General features: G+C 44.9%; 2 protein-coding genes across 7 annotated transcripts in view; one reads left to right on the forward strand and one right to left on the reverse strand.

Moving 5' to 3' along the window:
- Positions 1-602: 602 nt before the first annotated feature.
- On the reverse strand, positions 603-20,447 carry LOC148113424 (uncharacterized). 6 transcript variants are annotated; one of them, XR_015728231.1, is made up of 6 exons: positions 20,067-20,358; positions 19,568-19,635; positions 12,509-12,841; positions 9,337-9,404; positions 8,201-8,725; positions 603-3,633 (listed from the first exon to the last, which is right to left on the reverse strand). XR_015728231.1 is itself a non-coding variant. In XM_087871301.1 (6 exons), the coding sequence occupies exons 1-3, from the start codon at positions 19,784-19,786 to the stop codon at positions 12,635-12,637; spliced, it is 330 nt and encodes a 109-aa protein (XP_087727427.1). In that variant the 5' UTR covers positions 19,787-20,358; the 3' UTR covers positions 603-3,633; positions 8,201-8,346; positions 9,337-9,404; positions 12,509-12,634. The 6 variants fall into 6 exon arrangements, 4 of the variants coding, with proteins under 4 accessions (XP_087727427.1, XP_087727426.1, XP_087727425.1 ...); XM_087871301.1 differs by having other exon boundaries at positions 8,201-8,346; positions 19,732-20,358; XM_087871300.1 differs by having other exon boundaries at positions 8,201-8,390; positions 19,732-20,358.
- The window catches only part of CFAP47 (cilia and flagella associated protein 47), a 596,979-nt gene continuing 595,895 nt past the window's right edge, over positions 20,229-21,312 (forward strand). The window contains exon 1 of the mRNA XM_087871295.1: positions 20,229-20,585. Within this exon, the coding sequence (XP_087727421.1) occupies positions 20,388-20,585 (198 nt within the window). The 5' untranslated portion in view covers positions 20,229-20,387. The remainder of the gene's footprint in view (positions 20,586-21,312) is intronic.

Here is a 21,312-nt window from a genome sequence, read left to right on the forward strand (position 1 = left end):
TGGATCTTTGGGTACCAAATTGTTGGAAGAAATGTCCATCTGGGTCCAGTTCCAAGTGGGGAGAAAGACACTGGAAACATGGAGGCTGATTGGAAAGATGGTTTAATGGTGGACAGGACCACATGGTTTGAGGTCCTGGGCAATCAAGCACATGGGTGTGAGAGAGAGAGATTTATACCCTCTCTTGGGCTTTGAACTTGCTTCCTGTTCCTGTGAAAGAAATGTATTCTGATTGGTTGTCAGACTATCATGGGGCCATGCAGGGGTAATTTTGTAGGCTGTCTTGAGTCCCAGGCTTGGTTGAACCTTGCTGGGTGATGCAATCTACCCAGCTGCCAAGTGGTGAGTTCTGTTGCTAGATGGGTAGAGGGCTAATCCTATTATGTATGTATGTATGTATGTATGTATGTATGTATGTATGTATGTATGTTATTTATTTATTTATTAGTCCAATTTATATGCCGCCCTTCTCCGTAGACTCAGGGCGGTTTACAATGCATTATAGCAATAGTCTGCATACTTTTTTGTATATACCTGCTGTTGCATTCATCTGGTGGGCTCCTCATGAGTGGTCCAGATTAGAGAAGACACAAACGCAGGTGTTTCTCGTGATGAGATAGCAAAGAACAAAAGGTTGCCATCTCTTTTATTAGTTATCAAATTACAGCGTCATCAGAAGGCGTTATTATGGCTACACATCTCATATTACATACAAGAAATAGAAAAGCATCCATATATTCTCCATATAGGTTTCACATTCTACCAATTACAGTAAATCACGTGAATTCTAGGAAACCGATACTTAAGGTGCAAAACAAAACTTAACTCTGCTAATGTTATCATATTTGCTGCTAGCCGAGGGGCCCATCTTCCCGTTATCAGATTACCTCAACCCTCAGGAATGTTCTACAAGGAGATGTCTCCGCCATGCAGGCACAGCCTATGTTATGAACAAAGAGAGAACGAATAGGGCCCTTTAGAGAATATCCAGTTGAACCCGCATTCCCACATTTCCTCTGTTTTTGTTTTTTGCAACAGGGCTCAGCTGTGTTGTTATTATGATGTTTTTCTTAACACTTGGCAAATATGTTTGTCATCATAGCAAATAAAGCAGGAATACATTGGATATATACAGAAATAAGCAAATCAATAATAAAGGTATACAAATGATTATACATGTTATATATGGTTGTAGTTAGTTTCTTAAGTCATAGGGAGATTCTCTCCATTATTCCCCTGGTCCCATTACCACATATGAATCTGACTCAGAATCTGTAAATTCTTCCATAGGTCGGGGACCAAGTTGATTAAGAAGATGTTCTGTCAAAGCTAGTTCTTTCTCAACTTGAATCTCTTTTACAGCTCTGATAGATAATTGTCTAAGGATTGGTATCACACATGGGATGAATGTTAAACCAGCTATTGCGCATATGAACAAAAATATCATTTGCTTAATCCAACCGGATCCAGGCACCCAAGAAAACCACATGTCAGAACTTTGTAACCTCTGACTTATCTTGGAAGCCCTATCCTGTAATTCCTGAGCACCTTCTCTGACCACACCTGACTTGTTCATGTAGAAACAACAATCTTCACCTAAAAATATACATGTTCCTCCTTTTTCTGCTGTCACGAGGTCTAAGGCACGTCGGTTTTGTAACACCACAGCAGCCAAGGAGTCTATTTGATTTTGGACCTCAATCAAAGTGCCAGCTATTTGATTCAAACTTCCCTGCAACTCCTCTGAGATCTGTTTAAATTGGATTACAGAGTGCGTGATGCCGGCTACTCCTGTTCCAACAGCTGTTCCCATCCCTAGAAGCACTAATAGTGGGATGAGAATGGGGACCCTCTTCTGAACATGTCCCAGAAGGGGAACAGGGATAGAGTGCTCAGCACTGACAACACCCACTTTAGGAAAAAGGTGGGCTAATGTACACACTCCTGTCCAGTTTGCTGGCAAACACAGATATGCATTTGTTCCACACAAAAAAAACACTCCTTTTTCTTCCACGCATATTCCGATGTTCATGGAGAAGGCATGAAATCTACAGTTGTTTTCATTAGTCCAGACTCCCAAAATGCCTGCTACAAACATTCCCGCTAAAGGTTGTAATGGGACTTCTAGTGATAGGTCCTTCTGTTTGTCTCTGAGAATTGGTCCTTCAAAAATATATCGAGAGGTAGTATTTCCCAGTGGAAAAAGGATACACAGACCTGCCTTGGACTTTAAATTGAACCAAATGGGAAATCCTTGAGGGTGAAATGGTCTTGGACAGCTTTCCAAAGACAGATTCCATCCACCCCACCTGTCCTTTCTAAAGTGTAGTTCTGGTGGAGCTGAGAAAGTAACCTTTTGTTGAAATTTGCGGTAAGCAGAGGGAAAAACTCCCTTTGTTAATTTTATGTCCACCAAATATATTTTTGGGCCTAAATATATTGCTGAGTGACATTGTTCGTCTGTCAGGGATCCTACAGGCCTACCAAGTTTCTGATGTCTCTTTACACACAAAGAAGGTGTTCCTATGAGGTCTACACCTGTAGCAATTGGGCCTGTGATAGGAAGACAACTTTTTCCCAATCGTTTGAATGCTTCATAAAAATCTCCTTGTATTGGTGAGACGGGTTTTTTATCTCTACTATCCCTTTCAAGGAGAATTGTTGCCTTTGTTTTTACCCAGAGTTGTGATTTTACAGGAATAGCATGATAAGATGCAGGGTCAGCAGATAGGCATAACCAGCATTTCTCACCTAAGGTAGGGCTGTACTGAGTAACAAGATCTTGACTTAATTCAAGAATCCGTGAGATATAATCTCCTTTATGCAATTGTTGTAGAGGCCCCTTGTCCTTATTCATTCCCCCCTCAACTGGAAACGTCAATATGGGAACCTTAGGTGGTGGAGTAGACTTAGGTAGAAAGTAAGGACCTCGTGCATAGACAATGCGTTTCTGGCGGGAGCGTACTTGACTTGAAGTGTATGTATGTGGGGATTTGATGTTCCTTGCATGGTCACTTGAGAGTCCCAAAGCTAACAATGTCCAAAGCCATAAACAAATCATAATCAACTATGGTGTGAAGGTCACCACGTCAGGGAGAGGGTCAGTGGTGCGTGTGGGTTGGGATATATCAGTAGCAAGAAAAATCCTTGGTCTACCACAAAAACACTCCTTATATGTGTAAAACAAAATTACTAGCAAAATTAGAAAAACAAATGCCCAGAAACCCCACTCCCAAATTTCTACTAACATTTGTATGTGTAAGAAATTGTTATATTAAAGTTAATAAAATGTATATGTACAATGTGAAGGTATTTTCCTCCTGATGAATCTTCCGCTGTGCGCAGGGGACTAGCTTCCGGTGTAGTCCTGCAAAGCTGATGATCACCACCGTGCGTTGAGTGTCTGTTGCCAGGAGGACTCAGCAAGGCTGTTTTCTCCTTAAATCTCAGCACCAGGGGTTTCTCCTTCTTTTTGTTGTAAATGAAATGGTCTTACGTGTCTTCTGGGGATCCAAATGATGCGATCGTTATACTGGACAGCAGCGTATCCACGGCCCCAGGTAATAAGGTCAGCGGGCCCTCTCCATGCAGGATCAGGTAGTTGGCGGAAATAAACCTTCGGTTTTGGAGTAGCTGATGGAGAAGCAAAAAATGATGGGTTGCAGCCGACGTGGGAGGCTGTCCAGTCAGGTTAAGAAAGTTCAAAGTATATAAACAAAGATTGAGTTTGTTTTGCATGGATGGGATGCCGAGGCATTTTTCCTCTTTCAATTTATCCAGGGCATTTTTGAGGGTCTGATTAGATCGTTCTGCAATTGCCTGGCCTTGAGAATTGTAGGGCAAGCCAAATTTGTGTTTGATGGACCACTTGTTACAAAAGTCTGCAAAGGCAGTACTGGTGTACGCAGATCCATTGTCAGTTTTGAGTTCAATTGGGCGTCCCAGCGATGCAAAGGTCCGAATACAATGATTTATTACATGTTTGGTTGCTTCTCCCCTTTGTGGAGATGCCATGATAAATCCTGAATAAGTATCCACGGAAACATGCAAATATTTCCATGGGGCAAAGGATGGGTACTGAGTTACATCCATTTGCCAAATTTCACAAGCTTTGAGTTCTCTAGGGTTTACACCCATAGGGATAGAATGAGCTTGTTGACTACAGGTAGGACATTGTTGTATGATGGCAGTCGCTTCGGCTGCCGTGAGACCAAATTGCTTCACTAATGCTTTTTTATTTTGATGAAAATAAGCATGGCTGTCCCATGGTGTGAGAGCAGAAACAGTAAAAGAAGAGTGGAAAAGAAGTGTGCCAGAGGTGGCAGAGGACGCCGCAGCGTCAGCAGCATCATTCCCTTCCTGGAGGGGCCCAGGGAAGGGCTGATGGCTCCTTATGTGAGCCACATAGAAAGGGTGTCTTCGTGAATGTATTAATTGTTGCAAAGTGAGGAACAACGAGAGCAACGGCGGGTCGAGAGAGGGGGAAAGATAGGAGGCATAGATAGTTTTAACAATTTGAGTGACATAGAGGCTGTCTAGGATAAGGTTGAAAGGAGAGTTTGAAAACGTGTGGAAAGCAAGAATAGAGGCAGCTAGTTCAGTGCATTGTGCTGATGTTTGAGGGAGAGTAATCTTTTTTTGCCATTTTCCATTATGTTGCCATACACAAGCTCCATATGTCTTACTGCCATCCGCAAACACAGTGGCAGCATTCAGTATGGGGCCAGATGCCAACGGGGAGTTCCAAACAAAAGGAATGGTTTTTAAAAGTGACAATCCGGGATCTGGGGGCGGGTGGCATGACACTTCTCCTGGCCAATCAGCGAGTGCAAATTGCAATTGATCACATGTGGAAAGCAGGGCTTCCCAGGTAGCAAGTGAGCAAGGGACATAAAGTGTTGAAGGCTCCACTCTGGCTAGGGGCTTGGTTCTAGCTCGGCATTTTTGAATTAAAATAGCGTATTGAGTTGGTTTTGCTGTAATGGTCGCTTGCGGAGTGTAAGCAAGGTGAACCCATTCAGCAATGATCAATTTGGATGTATTTTGAATTATTGCTGCCGTAGGGAGCTGGGGTGTATTGAAAAGAAGAAGAGCCAGGGGAACATTTGGTACCACCCTATCCACCCAGCGTCCTCGCAATGTATCGTTAACCAATTGTACCGTCAATTGTTGTTCCTGGTTGAGAGATATTAAATCGGCCGGGTGTTTTCCTTGCGTTAGTGCATTAAACAGAGGAGTCAGCTGCGCAGTGGTGAGGGCCAAGAACGGGCGTGCCCAGTTGATGGTCCCCAGGTACTGCTGCAGCTGTACCAGGGTTGGAGTTAGGGGTAAAGAAAGAAGCGGAAGTACAGGAGCTGCGCAAGAAGAAAGTAATTTATGACCTAGGTAAAGGAAAGGGGGAACAGTCTGAACTTTGTCGGGAGCTATTTGAAGCCCCCCTTTTCTTAATATGGATTCAAGCAGAGGCAAGGTGGTGTGGACGGTACCTGGAGGCCCCGGTGCGGCCACCAGGATATCATCCATATAATGATAGATGGAAAAATGAGGAAGAGAGGAGCGATAAGGTTGCAAAACAACATCCACATAATGTTGACACATAGTAGGGCTATTAAGCATGCCCTGCGGAAGTACTTTCCATTGATAGCGGGCTGTAGGCCGAGCGTTGTTGAATTCCGGGACTGTGAAACCAAATATTTGCCTATCTTGGGGATGTAATGGTATTGAAAAGAAGCAATCTTTTAAATCCACAATCATCAAATCCCAATCTTTTGGTATCAAATTTGGGTTTGGGAGGCCGCATTGGAGCGCCCCCATAGGTCGAATTATTTTATTTATGGCCCTTAGATCATTTAGGAAGCGCCATTTGCCTGATTTCTTTTTGATCACAAAGACCGGTGTATTATAGGGGCTAAAAGAGGGCTCAATATGGTCCTTTTGCAGCTGTTCATGAACCAAAAGTTGCAGCGCAGCGAGCTTTTCCTGCGTGAGTGGCCATTGGTCCACCCACACGGGAGCAGCAGAAGTGAGAGCAAGGCGGAGGGGAGCAGGTTCTTGAGACATTAGTGAAGGATAAGTTTGGCTTGAAACTGAGACATAAGATCCCTGCCCCAAAGGTTAACATGCAAAGGAAGAATTACAGGTTTTATGTAAGCAATGATAGAAGAATCGGGGGACTTTACCGGCAGCCACTCCTTACTAATCAGTGCGGATTGGACACCACCCACTCCTCGTACTGCAGGTGAGGATTCAGTGGGCCAGTCTGAAGGCCATTCCTCGGCACGAATGACTGTGACATCAGCCCTGGTATCTAAAATACCAGAAAAGGATTTATGGCGGATTGTAAAATCAGTGGACGGGCGGGCTTGTTGTAAATCTTTTTCAATGGCCAAAATAGAGGATTGTGCTCCTGACACTGCTAGTACGGGAATCATAGTGGCTGCTAATTGTCCCTCAGGAATGTGCAGCGGAACATTTACAGAAAAAACCAAAGCGGAAGAGGAAAAGTCAGTGGAATCCCGAAGAAAAGGTGAAGCAAGTACGCCCTGAGAAATCAGATCCCTGTGAGGAAAGATGATGACAGGGGTTTGGGGCGGGATGTGTACCCGCCCTACGGGGCGTAAAGGCAGAAAATAAGCAGTAGCGGGGGATGGGGCGTCGATGGACTCGCTGGCCACGAGATCCATTGAAGCAGGAAAAGGGGGAGGAAATGGGCTACTTTCAGCCTTTTGAGCGGGGCTGGCTGAATGCCCCGATTCTAGTTTCCCTGTCGGAGCGGATTTGAACGGCACTGATTTGCCCAATGAAATCCCTTTTTGCAACGAGGGCATATTGTTTTTGGTTTTGCATTCTGATTGCCAATTTTACTCTGCCCACCCCCTGGGGCTCGGCATTGTGCCCTAACGTGACCAGGTTTACCACAATTGAAACAATTACCGGTAGGGTTCCCCACCGTTTGTTGAAGTGCTGCTGCTAAAGCATCCATTTGATAGGTCTGTGTCCCTACCACCCTGCATGCCTTTAAGAAGTCAGCAATAGTAACACTTGGTCGGTTTGCTATAGGTTGCAAAATACGGTGGCAGTCGGAATTTGCATTTTCAAAAGCCAATTTCATTAACAATTCAGCTTGTGCCTCAGGATTGTCAATCTGACGGCCAATAGCCTTTTGCAAATCATCAATAAAGTCACTGTAAGCCTGATTCGGTTCTTGAATCACCTTGGAGAATGATTTTTTGGGACCGTCCATGGTGTCATCAACCTTTTTTATGGCCATCATCGCAGCCTTCAATATAATCTCACTGGCTGCCCTGGGTGTTTGAGCGTATTGTTGAGGTCCTTGGCCAGGTCCCCCCAATAAATGCCCGTTTATTACACCTTGCGGTAAACCCCTTCGGATTGATCTTTCAATTTCCCTTTCATATTCAGAATACCACACTGTGTATTGCGAAGGAGTAGGAATCATGCCAAATAACAATTTCCAGTCTTCTAAGACCATTTGGAAGGTATTTGCTGTGGTTGCGAACAGTCCTTGGGTGTATGGTGAAGTAACACCATAAAGACTAGCCGCTTGTTTCAGGTCTTTTACAATTTTATAAGGCATTGGGGTATGAACAAGAATCTGAGGTCCGTTGGGATTGGCTGGGTCCGGACCTAAGGCAACGGGATAACAATGAGCGGCTTCCTCTATTTCCAATTCGCCTCTCAATTGTGCCTCTCGTAATGCAGAGGCAACCGTGCCCATGTTTCTTTGACTTGGAATTGGAGGGTCAGATTGAATGAGGTTTTCAGGTGCTGTGGCAGCCGTATAAACCTCTGCTGAATTTGCCGTTTTGGTTGGTGGGGTCAATTTTTCGCCAGATTCATAAGGCGGCGGAGGATCTGGTCCTCCTTTCATGGCTTGTTCGTGAATTTGCAGACATTCCATGACTATCCACCATGAGGATAATATCTTCGCAGGAGCCCGTGGCGTCTCATGAAGATATTTCCCCAGTTTTATCCATGTGGAAGTTTTGATGGATCCCTTCTCTGGATAAGTGGGACAATTTTTGTAAATATATTTAAGAAGGGAGGTTAGGTCTGATTTTGAGGGAAGGAGAAAACTCTTCCCATTATTTTTTAAAACAATAATTGAGGACTTGGCCAATTCCCTAAGTTCGTGGAGGTGCGTAACCTGGGGCTTAGAGAATTCTGCCCCCCTACTCACGATTTATGGGAGGGTGCTTCGTTCGCAGACGACCGGCCCTGTTTGCAGAGGCTCTTCCAGCCGAATGAGTATGAGGGTGCCAAGAGACATGCTCGATCAGCGAATCACGTCGGGGTCACCATATGTTGCATTCATCTGGTGGGCTCCTCATGAGTGGTCCAGATTAGAGAAGACACAAACGCAGGTGTTTCTCGTGATGAGATAGCAAAGAACAAAAGGTTGCCATCTCTTTTATTAGTTATCAAATTACAGCGTCATCAGAAGGCGTTATTATGGCTACACATCTCATATTACATACAAGAAATAGAAAAGCATCCATATATTCTCCATATAGGTTTTACATTCTACCAATTACAGTAAATCACGTGAATTCTAGGAAACCGATACTTAAGGTGCAAAACAAAACTTAACTCTGCTAATGTTATTATATTTGCTGCTAGCCGAGGGGCCCATCTTCCCGTTATCAGATTACCTCAACCCTTAGGAATGTTCTACAAGGAGATGTCTCCGCTATGCAGGCACAGCCTATGTTATGAACAAAGAGAGAACGAATAGGGCCCTTCAGAGAATATCCAGTTGAACCCGCATTCCCACAACCTGTTTATTAGGGCTTTCGGCCCCCCCAAGCGGTTTTGTTCTATACAAAGTTGGCTTATTGCCCCCACAATCCGGGTCCTCAAATTACCTGCCTCGAAAGGATGGAAGGCTGAGTCAATCTTGAGCCTGGTGAGATTTGAACTTGCACTAATTGCAGGCAGCTGGCAGCTAAGTGCTGGCACTTAACAGCACTTTAGTCCCCTGCACCACCGAGGTCCTGAGGGTGAAAGTCTATTGTTTTGTAGATAAGATGGCCCAGTCTTTTGTCTTGTAGATAACCAAAATATCTCCTGGGAGCAGGGAGCTGGGGCTGAGTTTCTGTCCTAAGATTTCTATTTCTTTTTTAGGGGAAATATTCTGCCTTTTTAATATTTCCTAAAATATTTCATTCTTCTAGGAGTGGGGTGGGTGTTAACTTTCTACACTTCCTACACTGCAATTGTGTCAGGTTAAATGTCTAACTTTCTCACACCACAATCCCACAGCCCTGCAAGAGTTAACAAGTCACATATCCCATCATCCCCATAACCACACCTTACCTCCTGACCCCTCCCCCTGGGTATAAGAGCTTCCACCACGAGGTCATCCAGTAGTTCCAGATGTATACCTGCAAGAGAAAGAACAAAGGTCAGTAATAATTAACTGAATAGGCCTAGGATTAATTCAGGCCTGCAATAAAAGAAATTAAGAAAAATATATATACTTGTCTTGCGAGTTATTGGGTCAGATCCATCCCTATAACAAAATGGTAGCAGAGGATGGTTGCCCATAACTCTGAGTAATGACAGAACCAGTAGTTTATTCTGAAACGAAGAACAGAATAAACACAAGAATCTGACCGGACACTGGTAAGATCTCATATTAGGAATTACCTAGTGGCGATAAAAGCAGCGAAATGTAGCTATTTTGCTGCTCTTATTGCGTTATCAGATAATCGCCCGGCCGCCCTGTTTAGGGTGACCCGCTCCCTGCTCCACCAGGAAGCGCGGGAGGACCCCTTGGAGGGTAGAGCCGAGGATTTTGTTCAATATCTGTATGACAAAATCACTCAGATTCGGGAAGATCTGGACTCTGACTGGGTAGTCTCAGGAGGAGGGATTGGGGCAGGTCTTGAGAATGTTATCTGGGATGAGTTTGATCCTGTGACCCCTGAGGACGTTGACAGGATTCTGGGTAGACTGAACGCGACCACTTGTTTATTGGACCCGTGTCCCTCCTGGTTAGTGCTGGCTTCTCGGGAGGTGACACGAGGCTGGTTCCAGGGGATTATAAATGCTTCGTTGGGTGAGGGTGTCTTTCCTGCCGCCTTGAAAGAGGCGGTGGTGAGGCCTCTCCTCAAGAAGCCTTCCCTGGACCCGGCAATGTTGGTAAATTATCATCCGGTCTCCAACCTTCATTTTGTGGCGAAGGTTGTTGAGAGTGTGGTTGCGCAACAGCTCTTCCAGCACCTGGATGAAACAACGTATCTGGATCCGTTCCAGTCGGGCTTCAGGCCCGGGTACAGCACGGAAACGGCATTGGTCGCGTTGGTTGATGATCTCTGGAGGGCTCGGGACAGGGGGTGCTCCTCTGTCCTGGTCCTGTTAGATCTCTCAGCGGCTTTTGATACCATCGACCATGGTATCATGCTGCACCGGTTGGAAGAGTTAGGGGTGGGAGGCACTGTGTTGCGGTGGTTCTCCTCCTTTCTCTCTGACTGGTCGCAGTCTGTGTTGACAGGGGGACAGAGGTCGACCCCGAGGCCCCTCATATGCGGGGTGCCGCAAGGGTCAGTCCTCTCGCCTCTCCTGTTCAACATTTATGTGAAGCCGCTGGGCGAGATCATCTGTGGTTTCGGGGTGGAGTACCATCAGTACGCTGACGACACCCAGCTGTACATCTCCACCCCGGATCACCCCAACGATGCCCTTGAAGTGATGTCCCGGTGCCTGGAGGCCGTACGGATCTGGATGGGGAGGAACAGGCTCAGGCTCAACCCATCCAAGACCGAGTGGCTGTGGTTTCCGACGTCCCGATATAGTCAGTTGACGCCATCACTGACTATTGGGGGCGAATCATTGGCCCCCACGGAGAGGGCTCGCAACTTGGGTGTCCTCCTGGATTCACGGCTGTCTTTAGAAGAGCACTTGACGGCTGTGACCGGGAGGATTTTTCACCAGGTTCGCCTGATCTGCCAGTTGCGTCCCTTTCTCGATCGGGACTCGTTACGCACGGTCACTCATGCCCTCACCTCCCGCCTGGACTATTGCAACGCTCTCTACATGGGGCTCCCCTTGAGGAGCACCCGGAGGCTCCAACTGGCGCAGAGTGCGGCCGCGCGGGTGGTTATGGGAGCGACATGGCGCTCCCATGTAACACCTCTCCTGCGCGAGCTGCACTGGGTCCCGGTGGTCTTCTGGGTGCGCTTCAAGGTTTTGGTTACCACCTTTAAAGCACTCCATGGCTTAGGACCTGGTTATCTACAGGACCGCCTACTACCACCAATAGCCTCCCACCGGCCAGTACGCTCTCATAGAGAGGAACTCCTCTGGGTGCCGTCAGCCAAACAGTGTCGACTGGCGGCCCCTAGGGGGAGAGCCATCTCTGTGGGGGCACCTACTATCTGGAATGACCTCCCCCCGGAGATACGGAGGATCCCAGATCTGCGCACCTTCCGCCGCGCTGTGAAGACCTTTTTATTCCATCAGGCGGGCTTGGCCTAATCTCTTCCCTTTTTAAATATCTAAATTTTAATCTATATTTAAATTATTGGGATGTTTTAATCTGTCTGGGCCAAAATGATTTAATTTGATTTTATCTGGTTTTTAAATTTTGTGTATCTATGTATTTTATTGTTGGCTGTTCACCGCCCTGAGTCCTTCAGGAGTAGGACGGTATACAAATCAAATAAACTAAACTAAACAAGAGCCTACACCAGACTAATGGCTGAACTACAGACAGCCGAAGGTGCTACAGCAAGAATCACAACGACTGAGAGTGATCAGGATGACGATCCGTACCCACTTCTCAGAAACGAGAGACCACAAGAGGAAGCAGACGACCATAACAGAGAAGAGCCGCAAGAGAAAAATGAACTCAGAATGACCTTACTGAAAATGATGGAAGCGCCCATTAGCAACGGAGAGCTCATCGCGAAACTCCAAGGCCTCCTAGAAAACCATGGAGCAGCGATGAGTGCCCAGGAACAAACCCAAGAAACCACCAGTCCGGTAAGGGAAAGGCAGTCCCTAGCAGAGGTACCAGACATAGACGAATTCACTTTCGCGCCACTTTCCCGGTGGCCATCTTGGAATGGCCAGCAACCAATTGAAAGCCGGGATTTGAATTTAATGGCACGAACCAGCCAGGACCCTGAAACAAACGAGGGACACCCCGAAAACAACTACGAGGAACAAATCCAATGCAACAGGAGCTTGCCTACCGAGCTTGTAGAAAGAGCCATCGAGACTCTAGCGGCAGCGTTTGGCTCCACGTTCAAGCCTCCTGCGCCAGCCAAAAGCCGCAAAGAAAACCCTGGAAGCCAGAGGGACATGAGAACAACCATCGACAACGAAGCGCCTAACCTACCACTACCCAGAGAGGCGGCACACTTCCGGGACGAACAAAGAACACCGACCACCTACAGACTAACTACACAGCAGGACTCGAACTCACCACCCCACCTACTACCGGAGCGAAACCCAAGAAAAGGAAACCAAGTCAGCTACTTACCTGTCCTACGACCACCACCGGGCTTCTCCACACATCCAGGGGCCATCATCCACGGACCAAGACCCACCGCCGCCGTCGCCACTGCTGCAGGACTGCCGGGCTCCGAAAGTCCTTGATCTACGACCGCTATGCCGCCGCGACTCCTGCTGATCTTCGCCGGGGAACCAGCCGCCCAGCAATGACTTCCGACGTCCAGCGCTGATTCCAGATGCACCAGGGGTGAGTCCAACGTTCCCCTGGCAGGCCTGGGCCTAGGCCTGGGAGCTGCAGCCGCGAGCTCCTCACCCGACGACTTCCAGCGCCAAATGAGCTTCGCACAGACTCAGTCTTCACCTACAGGGGGAGAAGAAAAAAAATTGACTGACAGTTTCTTTTGCATTAGCTCAAGCATCCCATTGCCTTACTGTGAGTTTACTGTGAGTTACCATGGTCCATGGACCATGGACAACTACCCTCAGTAAGTAATTATTCAAACAATTCTGGGACAATACCTGTTAACTTCCCAAAATTACAGATAGATGGAGGAAACCTTTTAGAATGGAGCCAGCAGCTACAAATTATTTTTATGAAAGAAAATGTACTCTTTTTAATTTCCAAACCTCCAAAAAAGCCTTGGTCATTTGAGATTGACTGTATCCATCACAAGGCATTTTATCTATTGTTAACCAGTATTCCACCCACTATGTATCCTAGCATAGGTAACTATTTAACTGTGTATGAGGTCCTGCAAAAATTATACGGTTTATTCTATAGCCAGAGCAGAGCAACCACAACAAGGATATCCAGGGAATTCCACTCTGCCAGACTCAGACCAGGGGTCCCCATGAGCGAACATATATTGAAACTTAATGCAACCAGGGCTGAACTAATGCAAAGGGGGGAAGTAATCACTGAAGAGAGTATGATGAGTATAGTTATAAACTCATTAGACAGCAGCTGGGACAATTTCGTAACTCAAATAGACAGTCTCAGTGTAGAGCATCTATCATTAGGCACACTCACAAATCGCCTAATTGCAGAAGACAACCTAAGGAGGGACCGCCATCTATCCAGGAGGGATCCCAGACCCATTAAGAAAGTTGAGTTCCAGGATAGGACAAGGAGTACCCCTGAATGTTTTTCTTGCAGTTCTAGGAACCACCTAAAAAGGGATTGCCCCAGGAACAACAAGAACAGGGGATACAATGATCGCAGGGGGAGGCAATCCCCAGACCGCAGGCCTTTTAGGGAATGAGGGCGTGGGTGGTCCCCCAATCCCAGGTGACACAATGACCATAGGGACAGTTCCAGGGACAGCAATCCAAGCTCCATGTACTGTTTCAGATATGGGAAACCAGACCACAAACAAAAAATAAGCGAGGACATGTGGCTCTTAGACTCAGGAGCCCCAAACCATACCACGTGCAACCCAAAGTTATTCAGTTCACTCACAGAAACATATCGAGATAAAGGTGGCTAATCAGAGTAGTGCCAAAGTAATAGGGAAGGGGAGCATGCATATCCCAGAAATTGGAAAAATAGAGGGGGTATTATATGTGCCAGAAATACCCTATAACATATTAGCCACCACCAAACTCACACAAGACACGGGCAGTGAGGTAGTGTTCAAAGAAGGAAAAGCTTACATATTCAACCAGGGAAATAAGGTTGGGGAGGTAACAATACATGACGGTCTACCCTACTTCACACCCAGTGAGAGCAACGGAGGAAGCATAAACACAAACACCGCTAGTGAGGAAAAGGGAAACACGGGAACAGAGGGGGTATACCAGGGGGCAACCGAGTGTAAGTCACCAGGTAAAAACACGATGTCTATGGGAAGGCCCATCCATTATAACAGCGCCCATCTCCTTCACAGAAGACTAGGACATATCAGTTTCCCTGTTGTAAAAAAAATGCTGGAATGTACCGAGGGTCTAAAAGTAAAAGACTGTGAAAACTACTTAGAATGTTATGTTTGTAAGCGCTCAAAAATTAAGGTTAAGGCAAGGCCAAAGAAGTCAGAATGGACTACTGACTCTATCTTCCAACTGGTACACATGGACTTGGTAGGGCCATTGAGACCATCAATTAGGTATAGAAAAAGGTTCTTCTTAACTATTGTGGACGATTATAGCAGGTATGGCTATGTTTATTCACTCAGGCATAAAAATGAAGTATTTCAAAAATTCAAAAAATTCCACAAAAGGGTAGAATTACTACACGATACAAAAATCAAACAAATAATGACTGACCGAGGATCAGAGTTCATGGCCAGGGACTTTACAAGATGGTTAAGAGAACAGGGCATAGTACACTACACTTCTTCGCCTTTTTCACCATTTCAAAATGGAGGATGTTGGGAAACACTGATATAGATAGATGCATAGATAGGCAGAAAGAGAGGACAAGCATAGCTCCATTTTTCCCAAGCAGGGTGCCTCCAGCTGTTGCAAAACTACAACTCCCAGCATACCCAGACAGCCTCTGGCCCTCCAGGCATGCTGGAAGTTGTAGTTTGGAAAAAGCTGGAGGCACAATGGTTGGGAAACACTGACATAGATAGATGGGGGGGGGGGGGAAATACGAACAGCACACTATAGCAGGTTTTGGTACTCTCCAAGTGTGAGCCATGGCTAGAGGCCCCAAATTATCTCTAACATTATACAGTGAAATTACATATAATTTATATTAATTCTACCAGTGTCCAAACATATAAAGTGCATAAGTGCATTAATAATTCATAACGTGTACCCAGGTGCTAGCTCTTCTCGCTTTTCACTGGTACTTTCTCATTTTTACAGTAATTGGTGTAGGTGTATATTGTTTTTGCTCAAATTTAACCCACAAATTAGCAAAGATGAGTACGAAACAGATGTCGTCAGAAAGTTTCCTTGGGAAAAAGAAAAGGCCCAGTGAAGAGACAGAAGAAGAGCCTTCAGCATCAAAGAAACATAAAACTTTTAACAGACAATACAATGAGTCCTACTTGAAATATGGATTTATCGGGATAGGTGATTCCCACGCGCCAACCCCACTCTGCATAGTTTGTGGTGAGCGGCTCTCTAATGAGGCAATGAAACCCTCAAAACTGCTTCGCCACTTGAATGCCAAGCACCCTGGATTAAAAGACAAACCCCTGCAGTATTTTGAAAGAAAAAAAAGGGAACACGAAGGACAGAAGATATTTCTGAGGGCCACCACAGCAATAAAGGAGAATGCTCTGAGAGCATCATATTTGGTGGCTAACCGTATTGCTAAGGCTAAAAAGCCATTCACTATCGGTGAAGAATTGATCTTGCCCTCCACTAAAGACATTTGTCGTGAACTTTTAGGAGAGGCTGCTGTAAAAAAGGTAGCAAATGTGCCTTTGTCGGCTAGCACCGTGACTAGGCGCATTGATGAAATAGCTGAAGACATTGAGACACAATTGTTGGAGAGGATTAATACTTCACCGTGGTACGCACTACAGGTTGATGAATCTACAGATATCGACAAGGCAATACTACTTGTTTATGTGCGATATCTTTATCAGGAGGATGTGCATGAGGATTTATTATGTGCACTATCTTTGCCAACCAACACCACAGGAGCAGAACTGTTCAAGTCACTGGATGATTATATATCAGGACAACTAAAATGGTCCTTTTGTGTCGGCATATGCACAGACGGAGCTGCTGCCATGACAACTGTTTTCAAGTTGGCTGACAAAGTAGCTGCATTTAAAGCCAAACTGGAGTTGTGGGGACGGCGTGTGAACAGAGGCATTTTGGACATGTTTCAGACATTAGCGGGGATTTTAGGAGAGACTGAGCCTGAGCGTTCATTCTCCCAGTTGGTGCACGATCACCTGTCTTTGCTTTTAGAAGAGTTTGAGCGCTACTTCCCAACCACAAAAGACCCACGAACTGGTAAGGAATGGATCCGCGACCCATTTGTCAACAAACCAGACGAATGTAGCATGTCTGTACAAGAAGAAGATCAATTGCAAATGACGGCGGCCTTAAAACTGTATTTGAGACAACAACTCTGCCGGTGTTCTGGATTAAAGTCATGGCGGAATATCCTGAGATTGCCACTACAGCTCTTAAGTCCCTTTTGCCTTTTCCAACATCCTATCTGTGTGAAGCGGGGTTTTCTGCAGTGACAGCAACCAAAATAAAACAACGAAATAAACTGGACATAAGCAAGACACTTCGGGTGTCATTGTCTCCTATTACCCCCAGATGGAACCGTCTCGTTGCAGAAAAACAAGCTCAGGGTTCTCATTGATTCACTAGATTCTAGTAACTAGAGCGCTTAGTTAAAGTTTAACTGTTAAAATGTTAAAGCACTTTATATTTATGTAATTGTATTTTATTTTGTAAGGCATGTTTAAATACAATAAAATAAAAGTTGTTTAATCAAAACAATCTGATATATAAACAATCAATGTGTCGTCGCGAACAACGCCCCCCACCCCTGCGCGCACTCAGCGGGCCACGGTAAAATTATCAAAGGCTGATTGGTCCGCGGCGATAAAAAGGTTGGGGACCACTGTCCTAGAGGATGCAGGAATGGGCCAGTCATTTTGGTCAGAGGCACTGCATTATTCCAACTATACATTAAACAGGTTATGGTCAAGTTCGATTAATAAAACACCATATGAGATAATGTATAAGAGAAAACCCAACTTGGCCCACCTACATATATTTGGTGCCCTGGCAGACGTCCACATTCCCTGACAGCTGAGAAAGAAGGGAGAAAAGGTATCCAAGAGGTTAAAGTTCATGGGTTATGAACCAGGAACGAAAGGTTTCAGGTTCGTAGACTGCAACAACAAGTTTGTCGTATCCAGATCTGCGGACTTCCATGAACATTCAAACTGGTCAAGGCTTCACTCTAACGACATTCTCATTGGTAGGGACACACACGCATGTAACCAAAGAGATGAGGAAACAATCACAGAAAAGGCAAAGGAAGCCAAAACACACAAACCCAAACATCACGAAATAAAGGCCAAGGAATGGAAGGAAGGACATCCCACCTTGAACTTGGTCAGCCTTACAAGCAAAGAACCCGAGCACATGCATGAAACAGATACACCCCCAGACAGGCCAGTCAGGGCAAGAAGGAATAGATTGCCAAAGAGACTCGAAGATTACGTTATGTCTATACATTACAACAACCCCACACCAAATTCCTATGAAGAGATACTCAACCTTCCTCAGGAAGAGAGAGAAAAGTGGGAACAAGCCATGGAAAGAGAAATGGAGAGCCTCTGGGACCTACATGTATACTCACCAGCTCAAGCACCAGAAAACAAAAAACCAATAGGAACCAAATGGGTGTTCAGAATCAAGACACTGGAAAACAACAAAGCACTGTACAAAGCGAGGCTGGTCACACAAGGATTTGCCCAGAAGTATCCAGAGGACTACACAGACACCTACTCGCCTACAGTCAGGGCTGAGAGCGTCAAGAGTGCACTAGTAATAGCCACTACTCTGGGACTTGAAATATTCCAATTCGATGTGCAAACCGCATATCTCCATGCAGAATTGGACAAAGAAATCTACGTCAAAGCCCCACCAGGAGAGAATGAAGAAAAAAACAACACATGGCTTCTGAATAAAAGTTTATATGGACTCAAGCAATCAGGCAAGAGGTGGTACGATTGCCTAGCCAAAGCCCTCAACTCTATGGGCTTTACCGCCACTTCAGCTGATAAATGCTTCTTTATAAAAAGAGAAAATGAATCATTTGAGGGCATTCTTGTCTATGTGGACAATATACTGTACATAGGTAAGCAAAAAGACAAATGTGATAAATTTGCCACTGAACTGAGGAATCACTTCTCATTAAAATCACTAGGAAATATAGACAAATACCTAGGGGTTCAAGTGACCAAGACCAACAAAGGCTTCCGACTCTCACAAAAGGAAAAGATCGTTGAACTTTTGTCAAAATGCAATATGTCAGAGGCGAAGCCCAGTGAGACCCCCATGCAACCAGACGTTCTAAAAAGTATATATGATGAGTCTGAACCCTTCATTGACAACAAGCTGTACAGGTCTACCATAGGGTCGCTACTATACATAGCCAATTGGACTAGACCAGACATCGCCCTGGCTGTCAATCTACTATCCAGGCACGTGAGCAAGCCTACATCATCACACTGGGATGCCATCAAGAGGTTGCTCAGATACCTCAAATACAATATCAACGCACAATTATGCCTTGAACCAGACCTGTCCACGAAACCAAAGCTGACCTGCTATGCTGATGCTGATTGGGCGGGAGATATCAAAAGTAAGAAAAGTACTTCAGGTTATGTGCTCCTCCTCAATGGCAGCCCTATTCACTGGTATACAGGAAAACAAAAACTTGTAGCCACATCTACCACCGAGGCAGAATTTGTCTGTCTGTCGAAGGCCGCAAACAACCTAATATGGTTTGATGACTTACTCAGTGATATTTGGACTGAACCATCATATCCAATAATTATTCATGAGGATAATAAGGCAGCAATAGAGATATCAAGGGCCGATGCTGTCGGCCAACGATCAAGACATATCGATATCAAATGTAAACATGTCAGGCAATTTTCAGAGATTGGTTTTATTAAAGCTGTACACTGTGACACTGAGGAGCAGACAGCAGATATACCCACAAAACCTTTACCCCACAAACAACACGCATATCTCATGTCTAAAATATGTGTTTATGTGTAAACAATGTAATTTTATGTATGTAACATATACGTATGTAAATACCATGTACTTGTAATCAGTTAGACATTTAGAGATAAGATGGCCCAGTCTTTTGTCTTGTAGATAACCAAAATATCTCCTGGGAGCAGGGAGCTGGGGTTGAGTTTCTATCTTAAGATTTCTATTTCTCTTTTAGGGGAAATATTCTGCCTTTTTAATATTTCCTAAAATATTTCATTCTTCTAGGAGTGGGGTGGGTGTTAACTTTCTACACTTCCTACACTGCAATTGTGTCAGGTTAAATGTCTAACTTTCTCACACCACAATCCCACAGCCCTGCAAGAGTTAACAAGTCACATATCCCATCATCCCCATAACCACACCTTACCTCCTGACCCCTCCCCCTGGGTATAAGAGCTTCCACCACGAGGTCATCCAGTAGTTCCAGATGTATACCTGCAAGAGAAAGAACAAAGGTCAGTGATAATTAACTGAATAGGCCTAGGATTAATTCAGGCCTGCAATAAAAGAAATTAAGAAAAATATATATACTTGTCTTGTGAGTTATTGGGTCAGATCCATCTCTATAACAAATTGTCATAAACATGAGTCAGTTGCCAAGTGTCTGAATTTTGATTACAGGACCATGAGGATATTTTAGTAGTCGTGTGAAAAATGGTCATAAGTCACTTTTCAGTGCCGTTGTATCTTTGATCGGTCATGAACTGTTGTAAGTCGAGGACTACCTGTAATTTGTTATATCTCATCCATCATTGAATCATATATTCAATGCTTCTGTGATTAAGAGAAAGCTATCGGGATAATTGAAAGCAAACTGTCTATAGACTTAGAACAGAAATTCCATCTGCTCAGATTCTTGTCCTTACTTTATAGTAGATGATTGTCTTCAGAAATGCCTTTCTCTCTAAAAGGGCAGGAGCAACAAACACCAAACTAAAGCTCAAACAACCCCCACCCCACCCCCACCCTTGACAAGTATTTCTGATTAGCTTGATATTGAACGGCCTTGTCTTTCCCTTTGCAGGACATGGAGGCTCCGTGTTCAAGGGCGGAATTTCAGGCTAAAGCCTAGTCGCCAATCAGAATACGGATTCCAGTTGCAGAGCAACAGCCGTCCAGCCGCTGAGTGCAAAAGAAGCTTGCGTCTCCTTGGAGACAGGAACTCTCGGCGCACGAAGCTGGCTAGCATGAAGGCCGCCATCAGCTCCCGCGGAGGCAAGCAGGGAAGTGGTGGGTCCATGGATGTCGCCGGAGTGCGGATTACGCCCCCCGAGCTGCGCTTCGTGGATGCGATGCCAGGCAGTTGTTACAGAGCGCTGATCAGTGTCCAAAACCTGCAGAAATGCAGCTGTTCGCTTCATTTACTACCTCCGGAACGGCCTCAGGTGGGACGGGAATAAGGCAGTCTTATTAAGGGAGTGGAGTGAAGAAGTTGGAAATCTTAGTCAGGACCTGACTGAGGCTTGGCAATCCTCCTGTTTCTTTATCGTGAAATTAGCAATTTTTGAAGGCTCCGAACAAACTGGTTTTTTTTTTTAGCCGGTGTGCTGATCAGATTGGACAGAGTTAGTTTTGTTTCAGCAGCATCAAACCCAATGAGTCCTAATGAGAAACCTTTTTAGCAACAGATCTTTAATGTGAATGTCCATCTTTGGCGAGGGACGCATACTTAAAGAAAAAAAAAGGATACTGAGTGGGTTACTGGGATTCACTAATTCTTTTTGAAGAGCCATATTATTTCTTGCTCTATGATTAGCATATGGAGGGGGGATAGTTTTGATTCCTCCAATTATTTATAAGTTAGAAACATACTTGTCCGCAATCTTGAACAAAGTTAGTTCAATAGTAAGATGAAATAAGAATTCAGTCAATAAAAAGTTAAAATTTAAAGGTAGGAAGTGCATAATTTTGCATCAACGAAATATTGTCTAGTAATTCAGATTTATTATACCATTTTTGAATCTGGTGATAGATCTGTTACAATGTCGTCATCAGGTTATTACAGGCATAAAACTCAGTGACTGGAAAAGATAGAAGATGTTCAAAATCTCTTGATGTAAGTTTGAGAAAGAAGCTTACAAGATATTACAGGGCAATTAGTTCAATAGGTGA

This window comes from Pantherophis guttatus, chromosome 5 (assembly GCF_059756535.1).
Source record: "Pantherophis guttatus breed Tessera chromosome 5, ASM5975653v1, whole genome shotgun sequence".
Lineage (NCBI taxonomy): Eukaryota > Metazoa > Chordata > Lepidosauria > Squamata > Colubridae > Pantherophis > Pantherophis guttatus.

What these genes read in the sequence shown, in the direction of transcription:
- LOC148113424 (XM_087871297.1), bottom strand. Translation starts at nt 19,786, where the DNA reads ATGTTTATGACAATTTGTTATAGAGATGGATCTGACCCAATAACTCAC. An exon ending in CCCAATAACTCACAAGACAA is followed by an intron (nt 19,636 to 19,731) that starts GTATATATATTT and finishes TTTCTCTTGCAG; the next exon opens with GTATACATCTGGAACTACTG. An exon ending in CCAGGGGGAGGGGTCAGGAG is followed by an intron (nt 12,842 to 19,567) that starts GTAAGGTGTGGT and finishes CTCCCCCTGTAG; the next exon opens with GTGAAGACTGAGTCTGTGCG.